At 33.8% G+C, this 18,979-nt stretch overlaps 1 protein-coding gene across 2 annotated transcripts in view; it reads left to right on the top strand.

Annotated features, from left to right (window-relative positions):
- The window catches only part of LOC132092204 (protein FAM184A-like), a 111,913-nt gene extending 93,504 nt beyond the window's left edge, over window positions 1-18,409 (top strand). Inside the window, exons 15-19 of one of the 2 annotated variants that reach the window (XM_059498351.1) lie at window positions 6,319-6,465; window positions 9,997-10,114; window positions 12,105-12,209; window positions 14,063-14,271; window positions 17,750-18,409. In XM_059498351.1, coding sequence (XP_059354334.1) covers window positions 6,319-6,465; window positions 9,997-10,114; window positions 12,105-12,209; window positions 14,063-14,271; window positions 17,750-17,831 — 661 coding nt within the window. In that variant the 3' untranslated portion in view covers window positions 17,832-18,409. The remainder of the gene's footprint in view (window positions 1-6,318; window positions 6,466-9,996; window positions 10,115-12,104; window positions 12,210-14,062; window positions 14,272-17,749) is intronic. The other variant, XM_059498352.1, reaches the window with a different exon arrangement.
- The last annotated feature ends 570 nt before the right edge of the window (window positions 18,410-18,979 follow it).

The raw sequence follows: 18,979 nt of genomic DNA, 5'->3' as shown, positions 1-18,979 counted from the left end.
GCTTATTAAACATGCCAAATATAAAAAAATTAAAGGATTGCACTGCTTAGAGTTTTTTGTAGGCTAATTAAATACATTTTATATATATATATATATATATATATATATATATATATATATATATATATATATATATATATATATATATATATATATGTAATAATGGACAGTCATCGCATGTATCAGAATTATATCTTTGCGCTTGCCAAATCCCGCCATGTAAATAGTAAATCCATCATGGCACGAGCGCAACTGGCTCTTAAAGGGAATGGAAGATGAGACTCTGATTGGTTTATTGCACGTTACACCCAAAAACAACCATTACTCATTAAGAGAAAAGGGACATCGTTAAAATAGCAGAAGTGGATTTGGACTTGCCCTGAGTGCACCTGCACTTAGATCGTCAAAATAGGGCCCTTAATGTACCAAACTATCAAAAACTAAAACGGAAATAAAAACTAATCCACTAAAAAGCACAAGCACACAAACAAATCACTAAAACTTTAAGTAAATGAAAATGAAAATAAAATAAAATTTTAATTAGTATCTTAATACTCAAATAGCACTGCTTATTTGCAGATCAATATATATTAAATGTCTTTACTAATCTTTCTTATTATTGCGGTTTAAAGACTATTTAGAATAGTACTGGCTAGAATAAATCATAAACATGGTTGATTAATATGTTTTATATTTAGTTTTTAAGTACATTTAAAATCAAGTTCTTTTGTACGTTTACTCAAGTGAAATTAAAATGAGTACTTACACTTTTACTAGAGTAATATTTTATTTTGTACTTGTTTTGTGTACCTAATGATTTTGTGTATTTTATTATCTATTTAGAGAACAGTGTGTAAGCTCATTGCAAAATGAAAAAAATTCCTCTCACGTCTGCATGCGCGAGGTTGCATGAGGTCGTCCTTGTTCAGTAGAGAACGTTTGCAATCCTTAAACAGACTCTAATTTGACAGTCTCTTCTGGTTTTATGAGACAGGAGTCATTGGTGATGATGAAAGAGATGGAAATTCAATTATTTTCAAGCAGAAGGGGGCTGCAAGTGTAAAGAAATAAAGAAGAAAAGAAAAAAGTGTCCTTGCCTAGAAAGTCCTATCAGGATTTGTCTGTTCTTTTGCCCACAGTTCTCTTGTTGCTGTCTGGCTCTTTTGACAGTGTTGTTTGTCTTTTGTAGTAGTTTAAAGAAAAGAAAACAGACTTTAAAAAGAGAAATTAATTGGATTAGAAAACCTGAACTCATGGCCATTCTATCTTTTATTCAGCAGTTGATATTAATATTTCACCTTTGTATTAATAAGTAAAAAAGCTGTTTCATTATACATAACGGCTCTTTTGAGGTAATGTGATTGTTTAGTAACACACATCATAATGCAAGATGGGTGAATCTCATTTCACTTTCAATTATGTAACATTGACATATCCAGGTCCTGAGATAAATGCAGCAAATACATTGCAGTGCTGTTCCCCACAGGCGTTATCATTTACCGAGAGGAGATCCTGCTTTATTGCTCTTTATATGAACCCATCACATTGTGTGGCTGAATTGTTGAGAATGTGTTTTAGATAAAAGTCATATCGCATAGAAATTGCAGTATGGAAAATGAACATGCCCTAACTAAAAATAACTTCAAAAAAATCTTTAATAAAGAGCTCTGAGCCATGAATTAAACTAACCAGCTCTGAGCTGAATGACAATATCACAACCTTTGAAAAAATAAAATGTTTGAAAATAGGATAAAAGACAGTGAACTTGAGTGTACATTTTTTTAGGGAATGAGTTATACTGAAAATTATATTTTCTCAAACTAGTCCTCCAAACAGTTGTAAAAATTGTTTAAATATACATTTGCCTAGCTTTGTTTTCAGAAGACATACATGTATCTTAATTGTATTTTTCTTACCCCACTGACAAATAGCCTTTTTTAAAACATAAATGATTTTTTCACTTAAAACAAGAAGAAAGAATGTGTACTGTATACGTATGTGTAAAAGAAAAATAAGAAAAATAAACTTAATTTAAGATTTTTATTTTATTTAAAAAACAAAAATTTTTGAAATACTTTTATTCAGCAATGCCATATTAAATTCATCGGTCATAATGTTAAATGCAAATAAATGAACTTTCTGTTTATCATCCTGATGAAATGTATCATGCTTTCCACAAAAATATGTTTTTAAACATTTATAACATTGATAATAATAAGAAATGTTTGATCATCAGCATATTAGAATGATTTCTAAAGGATCATGTGACACTGAAGACTGGAAATTCAGCTGTGCATCACAGGAATAAGTTACATTTCATATTATATTGAATTTGGAGACTAATTTGAAATTGTAATATTTTAAAATATTACTGTTTTACTCTATTTTCAATCAAATAAATGCAGCCTTGGCGAGCAAGCAAATCAATAAAACAATCTTTTGAGTGGTAATACAGATAAATAATAATATTTATTTGTCAATTTATTTTTTTATTTATTTGCATGTATTCATCCAGTTAACCGTTATGAATCTGAATCTAATCTGAAATGATTTTATGAATCAAAACTATTGATTATATTTCCCAGATTAGAAGAGTAAAATATAATATACTTAATATACAACAGAATTTATCCAAATATTGTCTGGTATGTTTAATATATTTACATATATTAAGTCAAAGTCACCTTTATTTATATAGCGCTTTAAACAAAATACATTGCGTCAAAGCAACTGAACAACATTCATTAAGAAAACAGTGTCAATAATGCAAAAATGATTGTTAAAGGCAGTTCATCATTGGATTCAGTTATGTCATCTCTGTTCAGTTAAATAGTGTCTGTGCATTTATTTGCAATCAAGTCAACGATATCGCTGTAGATGAAGTGTCCCCAACTAAGCAAGCCAGAGGCGACAGCGGCAAGGAACCGAAACTCCATCGGTGACAGAATGGAGAAAAAAACCTTGGGAGAAACCAGGCTCAGTTGGGGGGCCAGTTCTCCTCTGACCAGACAAAACCAGTAGTTCAATTCCAGGCTGCAGCAAAGTCAGATTGTGCAGAAGAATCATCTGTTTCCTGTGGTCTTGTCCTGGTGCTCCTCTGAGACAAGGTCTTTACAGGGGATCTGTATCTGGGCTCTAGTTGTCCTGGTCTCCGCTGTCTTTCAGGTATGTAGAGGTCTTTTCAAGGTGCTGATCCAGCATATGGTCTGGATACGTACTGGATCCGGGTGACTTCAGTGACCCTCTGATCTGGACACAGACTGGATCTGGTGGCCACGGTGACCTCGGAACAAGAGAGAAAGAGACAAATATTAGCGTAGATGCCATTCTTCTAATGATGTAGCAAGTACATAGGGTGTTATGGGAAGTGTTTCCGGTTCCGGTTTACCTAATTAATGCAGCCTAAAAAAGCATATTAATATATTATGTGTATGCCAGGTTAAAGAGATGGGTCTTTAATCTAGATTTAAACTGCAAGAGTGTGTCTGCCTCCCGAACAATGTTAGGTAGGTTATACCAGAGTTTAGGCGCCAAATAGGAAAAGGATCTGCCGCCTGCAGTTGATTTTGATATTCTAGGTATTATCAAATTGCCTGAGTTTTGAGAACGTAGCGGACGTAGAGGATTATAATGTAAAAGGAGCTCATTCAAATACTGAGGTGCTAAACCATTCAGGGCTTTATAAGTAATAAGCAATATTTTAAAATCTATACGATGCTTAATAGGGAGCCAGTGCAGTGTTGACAGGACCGGGCTAATATGGTCATACTTCCTGGTTCTAGTAAGAACTCTTGCTGCTGCATTTTGAACTAGCTGTAGTTTGTTTACTAAGCGTGCAGAACAACCACCCAATAAAGCATTACAATAATCATTTATTACATAAATGCATGGATTAACATTTCTGCATTTGACATTGAGAGCATAGGCCGTAATTTAGATATATTTTTGAGATGGAAAAATGCAGTTTTACAAATGCTAGAAACGTGGCTTTCTAAGGAAAGATTGCGATCAAATAGCACACCTAGGTTCCTAACTGATGACGAAGAATTGACAGAGCAACCATCAAGTCTTAGACAGTGTTCTAGGTTTATTACAAGCGGAGTTTTTAGGTCCTATAATTAACACCTCTGTTTTTTCAGAATTTAGCAGTAAGAAATTACTCGTCATCCAGTTTTTTATATCGACTATGCAATCCATTAGTTTTTCAAATTGTGTTTCACCGGGCTGCGAAGAAATATAGAGCTGAGTATCATCAGCATAACAGTGAAAGCTAACACCATGTTTCCTGATGATATCTCCCAAGGGTAACATATAAAGCGTGAAGAGTAGCGGCCCTAGTACTGAGCCTTGAGGTACTCCATACTGCACTTGTGATCGATAGGATACATCTTCATTCACTGCTACGAACTGATGGCGGTCATATAAGTACGATTTAAACCATGCTAATGCACTTCCACTGATGCCAACAAAGTGTTCAAGTCTATGCAAAAGAATGTTGTGGTCAATTGTGTCAAACGCAGCACTAAGATCCAATAAAACTAATAGAGAGATACACCCACGATCAGATGATAAGAGCAGATCATTTGTAACTCTAAGGAGAGCAGTCTCAGTACTATGATACGGTCTAAATCCTGACTGGAAATCCTCACATATACCATTTTTCTCTAAGAAGGAATATAATTGTGAGGATACCACCTTTTCTAGTATCTTGGACAGAAAAGGGAGATTCGAGATTGGTCTATAATTAACTAGTTCTTTGGGGTCAAGTTGTGGTTTTTTGATGACAGGCTTAATAACAGCCAGTTTGAAGGTTTTGGGGACATATCCTAATGACAATGAGGAATTAATAATAGTCAGAAGAGGATCTATGACTTCTGGAAGCACCTCTTTTAGGAGCTTAGATGGTATAGGGTCTAACATACATGTTGTTGGGTTAGATGATTTAACAAGTTTATACAATTCTTCCTCTCCTATAGTAGAGAATGAGTGGAACTGTTCCTCAGGGGGTCTATAGTGCACTGTCTGATGTGATACTGTAGCTGACGGCTGAATGGTTGCAATTTTATCTCTAATAGTATCAATTTTAGAAGTAAAGTAGTTCATAAAGTCATTACTGCTGTGGTGTTGGGAAATGTCAACACTTGTTGAGGCTTTATTTTTCGTTAATTTAGCCACTGTATTGAATAAATACCTGGGGTTATGTTTGTTTTCTTCTAAAAGAGAAGAAAAGTAATCGGATCTAGCAGTTTTTAATGCTTTTCTGTAGGATATGTTACTTTCCCGCCAAGCAATACGAAATACCTCTAGTTTTGTTTTCCTCCAGCTGCGCTCCATTTTTCGGGCTGCTCTCTTTAGGGTGCGAGTATGCTCATTATACCATGGTGTCAAACTGTTTTCCTTAACCTTCCTTAAGCATAAAGGAGCAACTTTATTTAAAAGTGCTAGAAAAGAGAGAGTCCATAGTTTCTGTTACATCATCAAGTTGTTCTGAGGTTTTGGATATGCTAAGGAATTTGGTTACATCAGGAAGATAACTTAGAAAGCAGTCTTTTGTGGTAGAAGTGATGGTTCTTCCATACTTGTAACAAGAAGTAGAATTTACAATTTTGGCTATATGAAGTTTGCACAGAACTAAATAATGATCTGAGATATCATCACTTGGCTGAATAATTTCAACACCATCAACATCAATTCCATGTGACAGTATTAAATCTAGAGTATGATTTCGACAAAGAGTAGGTCCTGAAACGTGTTGTCTAACACCAATAGAATTCAGAATGTCTATAAATGCTGATCCCAATGCATCTTTTTCATTATCAACATGGATATTAAAATCACCAACTATTAAAACTTTATCTGCAGCCAGAACTAACTCGGATGTAAAATCACCAAACTCTTTAATAAAGTCTGTATGGTGCCCTGGTGGCCTGTATACAGTAGCCAGTACAAACATAACAGGGGATTTATCATTTACATTTGTTTCTCTGGATAATGATATATGAAGCACCATTACTTCAAACGAGTTATACTTGAAGCCTGCCCTCTGAGAAATCCTGAAAACGTTGTTATAAATTGAAGCAACACCTCCACCTTTGCCTTTTAGACGTGGCTCATGTTTATAACAGTAATCTTGGGGGGTGGACTCATTTAAAATAAAGTAATCATAAGGTTTTAGCCAGTTATTAAATACATATATTTACTCAAAGTCTATTTCTCTGTGGATAAAATGCAGCTGCATTGCTTTGGGGTTACAGTGAGTTTTGCAGAGTCACCGAGAGTGGTGTGTGTGTTTGTGTGTGTGTGTGTGTGTATGGACAGAGCTCATGAGCAGGACCTGTGTAAGAAACACGAGCGGGAGATGGCCGAGCTGAACGCTCTTCATCACAGAGAAACACAGAACATGCTGTCAGACTTCAACAAGGCCCAGGAACTGCTGAAGGACAAGATCTCCGCCCTGCAGATCCTGTGAGTTCATGCACTACAGTCCGAATACAATATACGGTATGCATATTTTGGAACATGAAGCATTTGTAACTTCTGTTTTGACTGGTTGTTTGCATGCATTTGGCGACAGAGGCTATGAAACTGCTTGAATGCTAAGGAAAGTACACCAGACTGTGATGTAGACTCTGTGATGTAGGACAATGTTTCTGAAAAGATACTGGGAGGGAGACAGAGAAGATATCTAGACTTATATCTAGTGAGAACTGAGAGCAGAACAGGCAACCCTGTCAAGGCAGCTCAGATAAGAGTTGCAGATGCCTATATCTACAAATCATGCTGATTATGTGTATTTTTGTGTTTGGATCAGGGTTATTTTGTGCTCTGACAAGGTAAACCATTCATATGGAGAAGCAAGCATGTAAATAATGCTCTTCTCCATCATTGAATCATCATTTGATGAATTATTGCTGCTATGATTATAGGTGGTTGGTGAAAAAAAAAGATGGTTTTGTGAATATTGTGGCCCTGGATGTGTGAATGATTTATTTAGGGTGAATACATGTAAACTGGGACACTTTTGTCATAGAGTGGAATGGAAAAAATGTCCCAGTTTATTTATATTCCCCCTAATTTTTGCTTAAAATGGTACATTTTAAATATTGGCTACAGACTTTGAATTATAAAAATGTTTAGATAAATTTGATTCAGAAAGACAGCCATATATGAACAGGAGGTGTTTGAAGCTGTATATCCATGTGTGCATATAAATATAGAAAATTGGCAGGGATGTACAAGAACTCTTTGACTGGAGATATTGCTGTCAGAGTTGACCTAATTTAGGTTTACTTGAACGAGAACACCAACACATCCAGCTATTGAACAGATTGTCGAATAAAAATAGTTCATCTGACTGCCTGAATCCACTCAGTATTTGCAACTGAGAACGATGAATAATTTAGATTCTGGAAGTGTGTCATGACATGAAAAGGCCCTGCAGTCCACCAAATACAACAGAAAGATAAAGTTGCATTTATAAAGTGCTAAATTTCTGGGGTTAATTTAAATCCTAGTGGTTTTAATTAATAATTCATCAAATCCATCTGTGAAACCGATGCTATGTGTTCATAAAACAAAGGGTATGAAGGACTGATCTTAAAGGAATTCTACACCAAAAATTAAGATTCTATAATTCATTCCCTTTGTAGTTCCAGATTCGTTTGACTTTCTTTCTTCACTGAAAAAAAGATTGACAAAAAAGCATCATAAAAGTAGTCCATATGACTCATGTGCTGTATCCCAGGTATTCTGAAATCAAATTTCAGTTTAAACCAATTTAAGCCATTATTTCATGACAAATGGCATTAGTTGTCTTGTGTCTGGCAGCTGATCTTGATGCACCAAGTATGAATATGCTTAAGCACAAATTAGTAAATTGCAATCTGTTCTTCAGAATCAAAACCCATTCCCATCCCTAGTGGTTTTGATTCCTCTTAACGATACCCAATTGTTAACTTCCATTTATTCTTTTAGTGCTTTCAATAGACAAGTCATTAAAAAAAAAAAAAGACAGAAAGATATTTCAAAGTCATTGAAATAGGCTTGATTGACTAAATTGAACCAGTTCCGTAGAAGCATTTGTTCAGTACTCACTCACTTAATCGTACTTCACTGATTGCTGTATATTGATTGTTAACTTATGACTTCAGGAAACATATATAGTACACAAGTAATTTTAACTACTTTTATGCTATTTCATGGTTTATTTTTGTCATTTTGGAGCTTGACAGCTTTATTCACTTGAATTGTGTGGAAAACCTGTTGTGTTCCACGAAAGAAACACGCATGCAGGTTTTCTAATGACATGAGAGTGAATAAATGATTTTTAGGTGAGCTATTCCTTTAAATTATGTTTTGAACTTTTGTCTGGTGCATGTATTTTTAGTATGATTAGCAGTCAGTCTGTGACAGAACAGAATGAGGTCTTGTGTGAAGCAGTCAGAACTTGTATCCCTCAGCATTTCCTAAGCGTGCCATCTCCAGGTGTCCCTGAAGAGCAGAGATACACAGCCAGCTAATTAAACATAACACAAAGCTGGTGAAATGACAGTCCTGTCCTTTGTGCAATTAATTATTGTGACAGCTTAGTTTGCCCAAACCGAGTCCTCCAACCAGTTTTAAATTTCAACCTATTTAAGTCTCATGAATATTTCATGTGTTCTGTGATCCTCAGTTATCCTCGTGTGTGGAGCATTGGCTGCTCTACTGTAACTGCTCAAGTGTACTCTGCAGGCTACATGCTGCATGCGCTTTTTTTTTTGTTGTTGTTGTTTAGCTGCTGTCACTTTAAATGGATACATAGTCTTGATGAGAACTGTGTTATTTACTTAGAAAGGCCTTTCAGTGAACAACTATTATGAGCCTGTTTACAGGAGTCATATTTCATATTCATAGTTTTATTTTTAAAATGACATCAACTAATAATTATATTTTTTCCCATAAGAAGTCATATTTTTGTTCTTCATGACTTTTACAGATGCACGAATAGACAGACAGACAGACAGACAGACAGAGAGAATGGAGAAACATGGATGGATAAACAGAGCTGATAGATCTGAATAGATAAACATGCCCTTAGTAGTTAAAACACCATTGTTTTCCTGTTTGCATCAGTTTTAAACAGCCTCAGTTTCATTATTGTAAGCAGTTGTGAAGACCTTAGGGAAGGTTTTCAAATGAAAACAGCCATCAATCTTAACTCTGTATACCTCTGGGGAAACTTCATATTGCCTGTTCATTAAAGATTCATCACACATTTTGAAACATCATTCAAAAAAAGCAGAAACGGTAGAGATATTGATCCTCAATGACACCGATCATCAAAGAATTCCTGTTGATGAAAGAAAGATTGAGTGACGGCTATTCAAAGGTGCTGGTGATTTTAACTATCACACTAATACATTGTGAGAAAATGAAAGGCCTATGCCAATATCATCATACTGATATGATAAATGGTGTTTCATTAATTCTGCGTTCATAGCACAAAGCCATCAGCTTTGCTTTCCAACTAAGCTAATGTGTCAGAATAGTCAAATTTCACTTTTAGTAATAAGTCACAAGCCCACACAGATGAAAAACTGATTGTAAACACAGTGGCAATAGCTAAACCATACGACTTTACTTGCTGCCGAGAGCAGCCGTAGCGTCATGGAAACTTCATGATTTTAAGTGTTCTACATAGTCAGCAACAACTTCACTACCTACACAAATAGTGTTTTGCATGCTATTTCAATTGATTTCAGAAGTTAAATCATTAGCATGTTGCTAAGCTAAAGCAACAATGTTTTACTGAAAATGAAAACACAAAAAAAACTGTAAATATGTGTGTGTATATTCAACATTTCTTTCACCTCATCTATCATCTTGGACTGGGAGAAACAATGCTAAATGCTAATAATATCATGCAACTAACCATATACCTGTAGATATTGAGAACAACTCATTTAATGGTTATAGAGAAAATGTCATCCTAAATCATACGTCTTTGCTCTTCAGGTTGGAGGGAACAGAAGAAAAATTCCGGAACCGAGAGAGCAGGCCCGAAGATCTGCAGACAATAGCTGAACTGAAGGATATGGTGTCCGAGAGAGAATCTTTGGTCAAGAAACTGGTGGTAAGAGTACTTTTAAGAAGTGTGACATGCTTACTCACAATATATCAGGTTAATATATATATATATATATATATATATATATATATATATATATATATATATATATATATATATATATAGCAAGAATATAAAAAAGTCTAAATTGTGATAAATAAATTAGCAATTGAGAAAGCAAAAGTCAATATAATGAGTCACAATTAGCTTTTTAAATTTTTATATCATGGCGGAAAAAAACTTAATTGCGAGATAGATGTTCAGAATTGTGAGATAAAAACTCGTCATTGAGAGAAAGTAATAAGTAGTTTATATTTTGCAGTCATTAAATTTTATTTTAAAAAAGTCCAAATTGTTTGATAAAAAGTCGAAATTACCTTTTATTTTTTTATTTAATGATGAAACAGGCTTTAGATATGTGATATTTAATGAATATAGAAGAAAAAGTAAATTAACTTTGAATATCAAATGGGATTAAAATTATGCCACTTTAGCTTCATTTAGTCTTTTGTAATGACAGTCTTGATATTATTTAGAGGAACATAAATGTTGGTAAGAACACCATTTAATTAAAATGTATGTTTTTAATGTGTATTGGGAAAACAAATTCACATTTTACCATGGCTATTTTTGTGGTTTTATTAAAAAATATATTTTTGAATTAAAATAGAATTTCTTACTGAATGGACTAGGGCTGAGAGATATATAAAAAAATATTTTATTGATAATCACCTTAATAAATATTGCAATATCCGATAATATCATCTCCGTCATTTATGGTAAATACATAAACTGTAAAGAATCTATTTTTATCTGTGTACACTCACAACAACAACAAAAACATTGTGTTTTTGTAAAATAAAGAAAACAGGTCCCACTTTCTGCCGTCTCAAGTTTCCTTTTCCTTGAGTGTGTTGGTGAGGAGAGTGCACAAAAATAAATACAAACGCAGCATAGGCCTAGCGGGCTACTACTTTTTTTTTACTACATTTTTTTCTTTTGTTTTGTTAATCTGTAAAGTGAATATATTTTGCGTAATTATTCATTTCATACAGGCTATATGAGTTTATTCTGTGCTGCAGGAGCATGATTTGATGATGTGAATCCTCCTGTTCTGTTGTTTATCCTGGTATTTGCGCATGTAAAACAAAACGAGTCATATGAGTCATAGACACTTATCCATTTTATTTTAATTGAATTGAATTGTAATGTAACAATATTGCCCGTTAAAACCAAAATGAACATCCTTAGCAGGTAGGCTGATATCAATCCACGGATCCAATGTAGGCTGTTATACACACGTTTTCTTTCTCAACCGTTTACGTGACAAAACTGTGTTTACGGGGATATTTTGACATAATTTTCAAACTAGTCTATGAGGCGGCTCTCTGTGCATGCTTTGGATGTGTGCGCAGCTCAGATAAAAATGCGCGATAGCTACAGAAGTGTCTTTTTCATCTCACGCTTGAAAGAATGAATTAAAAAATATAAAAAAAAATTAATAAAAAATTAACAATTTTACAAAGAGTAAAAATTAAGTAGTTCCAGGATATATTTTTAATTCCCTAATTAGCTACTAGCGTAGGCTACAAAATTTTTTATTCATGTTATTTCATGTGAATAAATATGTGCATGGTAACTACAGGACTGTTAAATATATTTATAATTTTTTTCTCAATATTGGTAACTACTGTCTGTAACTGACTTACTTGTAAGACATCGTCGATATATGATAATATCATCATTATATCGCCCAGCCCTAGTATGGATATGTAAAATGCACATACAAAAAATATTATATTAAACAATTTGACAATTTTTATCATAACATGAAATAGTATTTTTAATAGAAGCTTACATTTCATTTTTATTCATATATTTTAGCTTGCAGAACAATTCATAGCAGATGTTTGTGTTTAGTCACATGTTCTGGAGACTCTTATTTCAGTCTTATATTGTCCATGAATATCATGAAAGAATCTGTATTTCTTTTCAGGATGATAAAAAGTTTTACCAGCTGGAGCTTGTCAACAGAGAGACCAACTTCAATAAAATATTCAACACAAACCCAAATGTTGGTGTCATTAACCCTCTTGTCAAGGTAAGATTTCTTCTTTGTACTCTTTGTCCTTGTGTGTTGAGCTGGTAGTTGGTTCATTTAAGAAGCTGTTCCAAAACCTAGTGATCTGACTAGTCTCCACTTTAGTTTAGACGCTGGCTGTTCACATGACATAAACACTTTTTGTTAAAAACAAACAGCTTTGCAGAGCACAAAGAAATGGAATCAAATGCATGTTTATATGTGTATACATACCCTTAACATTGTTTCAAAAATATAAACTGTAGACACATAGGCAGCTCACTAAGTTTTGGAAATGATAGCAGTGAATGGTGCTTTATAGTTCATCTTGAATGTCATTCCTTACACTGTATCCCAACCAGGCATGAGACAAAAAAGCAAAAAGTTATAAATTACTTGTGTACGTTGCTAATTGGAGTTTCCAACCTGCTGCAAAAGAAATTGTGGTGATCATGGATCAAAATCCTATTCTACAGTTGTATGTTAAACATCATATATGATCTGATTGCTGTAAAAACGACTTTAGCAGATGTGTTGTGCCTGGTTAGAATGGAGTTTTATTAGGGTGCAATCAAAGGTAATACAACTGATATGCCTGACTGCAGTTCATTGGAAAAACTGTTCACTAGGAGCATGCTGGAGCTCTCTCTCTCTCTCTCTCTCTCTCTCTCTCTCTCTCTCTCTCTCTCTCTCTCACTCACACTCACTCACTCACTCACACACACACACACACACACACACACAGGCACCACATTATTAAAGGGATTGTTCTGAATATTCTGACATCATTTTCTCATCCTCATGTCATTTCAAATTAATTTTATATTTGTAGTTTTTATTTCAATTTTAGTTTGTCTTTAGTAAAAAAAAATTGTCTTTTTGATATATGTATATATATATATATATATATATATATATATATATATATATACTGTATATATATATATATATATATATATATATATACTGTATATACTGTATATATATATAGCTTTATTTGAGTTTTAGAATTGTAGTGCTTAAATAAGAACTTAACTCATTTTATTTATTTGCCAAGGCAACATTTAAATTTAAGGTAAATTATATTTAGAGTTTATTTCAGATTTTTTACAATTAATGAATTTTTTTTTTATAATTTTGATAATTTCATTGAATCAGTGAATGTTATGATTCAGGACCAATTTTAGCAAATAACTTCTGATCTTCAACTGATGTTTAAAATTATCATAAACTACTTTTAGGATTCTTTTATGGTCCGTTTGTTTCCATTTGGAAGCTTAAAAGCCTTGCAATTGTGTAGTACACAAATCAAATTAATACAGTTTTGAAACAATGCAAGGGTGAGTAAATGATGACCGAATTTTCATTTTTGAGTGAACCATCCTTTTAACGTTGTTTTTCCAGAGCTTAGGTGAAAATGGTGTTTGTTCCATACATCACAAGCAGTTCCTGACCCAGTCTAAACAATGTAATTCTGTTTGACCAGATATTTCACTGTTGCCCTCATCTGTGTTCTATAACTTCCAAGTGTCGGTGATTACATGTGCATATATGTGTGTGTTCACGTGTGATTGTTAGTGTGTCTCGTTACTCTGCGCTCTCTTCCTGTTTAGACATCCAGTTCTTCTTTGCTTTCCAAGCCATTCTTCTTTCAGTCTGCAATTTTCAACAGCCTCTCCCTCTGACACATCTCTTTCGACTCATTTTGATTTGATTGGCTGAGAGCGTCTGATGCTTCCTCTGCTGAGTGTTGCGAGCTTGACTTTCAGGGTGGGCGTTTATTAGGAAGCGATCATTGGGAGAACCTCTTAAAAATGGAGCATGAAGCTCTCCCAACTTCCTTTTTTGTTTGCCTTTCTTGTCATCCTATGTAGCAAAAGCGAAAGAACGACAAATCAGCCACCCGATTCAGCAGCTCGGCCAATCTTAGGGCCAATGTGGAGGCTTCCGGGACAGGGAGCAGCCAGCCCCAGCCCAACCGCCTCGAGCCCATCCCTAACTCCCCCATTCACCAACTGGAGCCTAACACGAGCAAACCCCTGCCCCCACCAATCCCTCTCACCGAAGCCAAGAAATTGACGAGGTGAGGCGCATCTCATCACGGCAGACGCCTCGCTCTCTGCACCACAGGCCAGCGGACAGACACACCAGCACACTGACCGCCCACTCTTCTAGAGGCAGCTGTTGTATCCCTTTTATGTGCCAAGGAAATGCACACAGAAACTTCTGATGGTTTGCTTTGCAATTGCATCTCCCAGGCTGCTCTCTGCCTAACAGAGAGTGTGAAATCAGGAATTAAGGCTCCAGTCTCCTCTGAAACAAGTAATTAACTTGAAGAATAAGTGCGTCGCTCTGATCTCAGAGTTGCTCTATGTTACAAATTGGATTTGGTGCTATTTGAAGGGTGTGCTGCTTTTTGGGGTGATACATGGGAGAATTTAAGCTGGTGAGCAAAAAGTTATTCTAGACTTTTTATTTTATTTTCATAATCAATGCACTTGTTTGGAATGGAATACTACCATACTACACATGCTTAAAATATTTAGTATGCAAGGAATACTATATTTTCCAAACATGTGCAGTATACAACAGAGCATATTATGCTGGGTGCTGTATCCCATCATGCAATGCTCTTAGTTTAAACTTTTAATTTCCATGAAAAATGTGTACAAATCTCTCTATTTCTTTTTAATAATTTCAATAAATGTATGGCATTTTACACTAAATGTTATCTTATTATATAGATTTTAATCATTTTATTTACATACTACTATAATATTAATATTTTGAATTATTTTTATATTTAATTTTATTTCTATTTAGCTTTATTTTATTTCAGATTTAGTTTAAGTGACTTTAGTGCTTCAGCTTTAACTTATTACAGTTAGTTGCAAAAGTGACTGTTAAAAAATTCATTTCTAATAATTAATTTTTTTAATTTCTAATGTAATATTTTACGTAAGCCTTATTTTAAGAAAACACAATTTTTATTAGATTATTAACAACACTGTTCCAAATTATGTAATTACATCAAAAAAAAGTTTTATTAATTTCTGAGTTGCATACTGCTTGTTTAATTAAACATGCAGAGTAATGCAGTCATGCTAATAATGTAGCACTCTATTTTCTGAATCATTCTCATTGCATAGTGCATCCTATTTCATACTGTTTTCCAACAATAGTAAGTAATATACTGTGTACATACTGTAGTATGCAAGAAGCTAGAATTCCATTCCGAACGTAGCCAGTGAATCCACATCAGGCAAATAAAAGGGATACTTGAGCTTTTTTCCTAACTCTGATGTACATGTTAAATGTTATTTTCTGAAGTCCCATACTTGAGCTTTGGAAATGGCATTGGAATGCAAATGGGAGCATGTGTCCCCACTGTCACAGTGCATGCTGGGAGTTGATGTCTGTCTCTGTGTTGTGTTTTCTGTTTGTGATGGAAGTTATATGACTCATCTGTTACGTAATGTTTTTTATTGTCTTTGAAACCCACAATGCATCAGAGAGAATGAATATTTTAATTTGCAATATTTTATATTTGGAAAAAAATATTCATTTTCCATAATATACTGTTTTGCATCTGTGTGAACATGTAAATTACACTGTTTCAGGCTTCATAGATACTCTTTAAAAACAATATTTCCACTCTTTTTCAACAATAAAGCTTTACCTATGGCTCTGCTTTTGCAGTTGGCATGTTTTGAGAGGTGACCGTATCATGCATGTTTTGCTGTCACTGTTACAGCTGCTCTTGACCCAGGAAGTATCATCTCATCTAAAGCACCTTTATGCATTTTTCCTTGCATGCTGGTGTGAATGTAAATACAGTAGACTTATGCTTTTGTAATGGATCACTCATGTGGCTCTCACACACAGTTAATCCTGTTCAGTTCCTGTCAGGGTGACATATAGTCCACTTAGCAACTGAACTAGAGTTCATTTTTAATATTCAAGTGGGGTCCGTTCTTGTATTCAAAATATCTGTTGTCATTTTAAAAGAATTATGTTTTAGAGGTCCTTCGCACTTGCACTTGAGCTCAAAATACATTTTTAAAAGTGCTCTTTGTTGAGTTTTGTGGCTTTAAGTCAATATGTGTTTATATCCTTATGTGCTCCTAAAAGTTGACAAAACTCACATTTGAAATGTACAGTCTGAGAAGATGGAAAAAATACTGATTACAGATTTACTTTTAGTCTATTAAAGATATTATTTAAAATGTTTTATCAAAAATTTACTTTTTGATCTACCTAAAGTCCTGTTTTTATAGGAAATGTTAACAGTAATTTCATTTGACAGAATTCACTTTTAGTAGATATGCACATTTAAAATGTAGATAGAAACTACAAACACTGAATTTGTGTCTATTGAAATATGATGGATTTTACGTACATAGTGCAAAAATACACATGACATATTTATCAGTCCAAAGTTTCTAAAATTAATTGGCACTGTCACATAACATCAGATACATTCTAGATTCTAATTGCGATTACAATTAAGGATGCCACAATTATGTAATCGTTCAAAGCTAAAATGAATTGTTCATAAAGTCCATTTATGATATTCTGAGTGCTAAAATGTGTTTTTTACAGATTATCTTAAGGGTGTTTCCATTGTTTTAATTTGAGTTGTATTAACATTATAATAGCATGCATATTTTCACTTAAATCTGTTATTTAAAGAATAAACCAATCCGATGTATAATTAACATTTGAGGCTTAATACCATAGAAAAGCAGCATTTTTTTCAGTTTGACTGTTTTCTTCTTGTTTATTTAAAAAATAAATATGGCATGCAGTTGCTTCAAACAATGGAATAAACATCATTCAATATAAATTGTGATAAACATATTTACAATGTCAAGGGAATAATCATCAATCATGATAAAAAGTTGTCACTGGGGCAGTACCCTGCAAAAGGTACATTTCTGTGTACCTTATTTAACCCTAAAGGGTGCATATTAGCACTTAAATGTTACATGTTATTTTTTGAATGGGTACCACCCCAGTGACAGCTTTTATACCTTTTTCTGAGTGTGTATTATGCACATTAACATCTTAAAACATCAAGCTACAGTCTGATTAACTGGCTTTAAATGATTTCCAGAAGGCAGGGGCTACGGGTTTTGATCTTTTTGATTCCAGTTTACTTCCTGAATTTGAATTGTTTGAACAAATTCAAATTTGAATGTAAGGAGATTAAAGTGAATTAAAGTTCAAAGAAATCTATGTGACTATGACTTTAAAGTTTAAAACTTTAAAGTGCCATTGTACCTTTTTGCAAGTGTAATGGGCTATTGATATCACTCTGTTCCTTGGATATCACTAAAATAAAAACACTACACACACACAATAAAGTAAAATAAAAACACATGAACAGGACAATCATCTGGTTTGCTACACTTTTAAGTTTTCAATACTGGGAAAAGCTGTAGTTTAGCCCAGACTAGTTAACAGTGGTTTTGTAATTCTCTCGGTGTCTCTTACTGTCTTTTTTTCCTGTTTTTTTTCCTCTATCTCTATCTCTCTCTTTCTGTTTGTTTTTTCCTCAGCCCTCCTGAAGGAGAGGAATCACCCATCACCTCTCCAGACTCCCAGAGACAAGAATGGTTCGCTCAGTACTTCTCCTTCTGACTTTTGCAATTAAAGAGCATGTCGACCAAACCAAACAAAAAAAAAGACAAAAAAAGATATATTATTTAACAAAGCATCCTTTCATTGATTTTTTTTCTCCCCACTGTGAATGGGTTTCTTGTTTTTACAGTGATGATAGATATGTTTGACATTTCATTTAATGCAGTTTCTATAGAGTGGTGCATACGCTGCTAATTACTATTTGTTAAAAGAGAGAAAAAACACCAACAACAGTATTGTCTCCTCTGTATCTAATTTTAGAATGCCACCGTAATGACTTTATTACAGCTGCATTATCAATTTTGGTAGGATTAAACTGTTTATATGGATGTCTCAACACAGAAGTAATGATGTCTCACTAATTTTAAAATAAATGCATATTTTATATTTATATTACTGGTGTATGCGTAAGAATAAATAATTATTGTGACATTTAATGAAGTGTGTCTGTTATGTGAGTGAACTTTTACTGTTCAAGGAAACTAAAGCAAAGAACATATGATTTAAAATGCCTGTATTTTCATATACATCAACACATATTGCTCTGAAACAAGGAAAAATAAACACTCTTATTGTCATTTGACTTTTTCTTTACAATAACATCCACATAGACAAATAGAAATTGGAGATGATAGGTAAGTTTGTGTGTGTGTGTGTGTGTGTGTGTGTGTGTGTGTATAATAATAATATATATATAATGTTTATGATCTGCAGAATGGAACATAAGAGAACAAAGGCTGTTATCATTATTTTTTATTAATTGCATCAATTTAGTAGTAACAGTTTCGATATGTATTATTTTTGCAGAACCATTTAGGGTCATTCATTTACTTATTTAAAGTTATGTAAATAAGAATTTTTATAATTAGAATTTAAGTGAATACTTTTCCCTTAAGATAATCAAAAAGACAAAACATGGATAAGTGCATTATACAGTATGTCATTTCATACCAACCTCCAAAAAACTTAAAAGGACTTTTATACTGGCGGTCAGTTGGCAATGCACATTTTCCCTTTTACTGGGTTGTACCAAGTTCAGAAACGGGGTGTATTATTTATACTATATAATTGATCAGTGCCAAAATAGACATAAAAGTGACAAATCAAACAGATTATATAGTATTATGCAGTGTTTAGAATGAGTTATC

This window comes from Carassius carassius, chromosome 18, assembly GCF_963082965.1.
Source record: "Carassius carassius chromosome 18, fCarCar2.1, whole genome shotgun sequence".
In the NCBI taxonomy this organism is placed as follows: domain Eukaryota; kingdom Metazoa; phylum Chordata; class Actinopteri; order Cypriniformes; family Cyprinidae; genus Carassius; species Carassius carassius.
The sequence above is the reverse complement of the archived record's forward strand: the minus strand, read 5'-3'. Positions and strand labels throughout refer to the sequence as shown.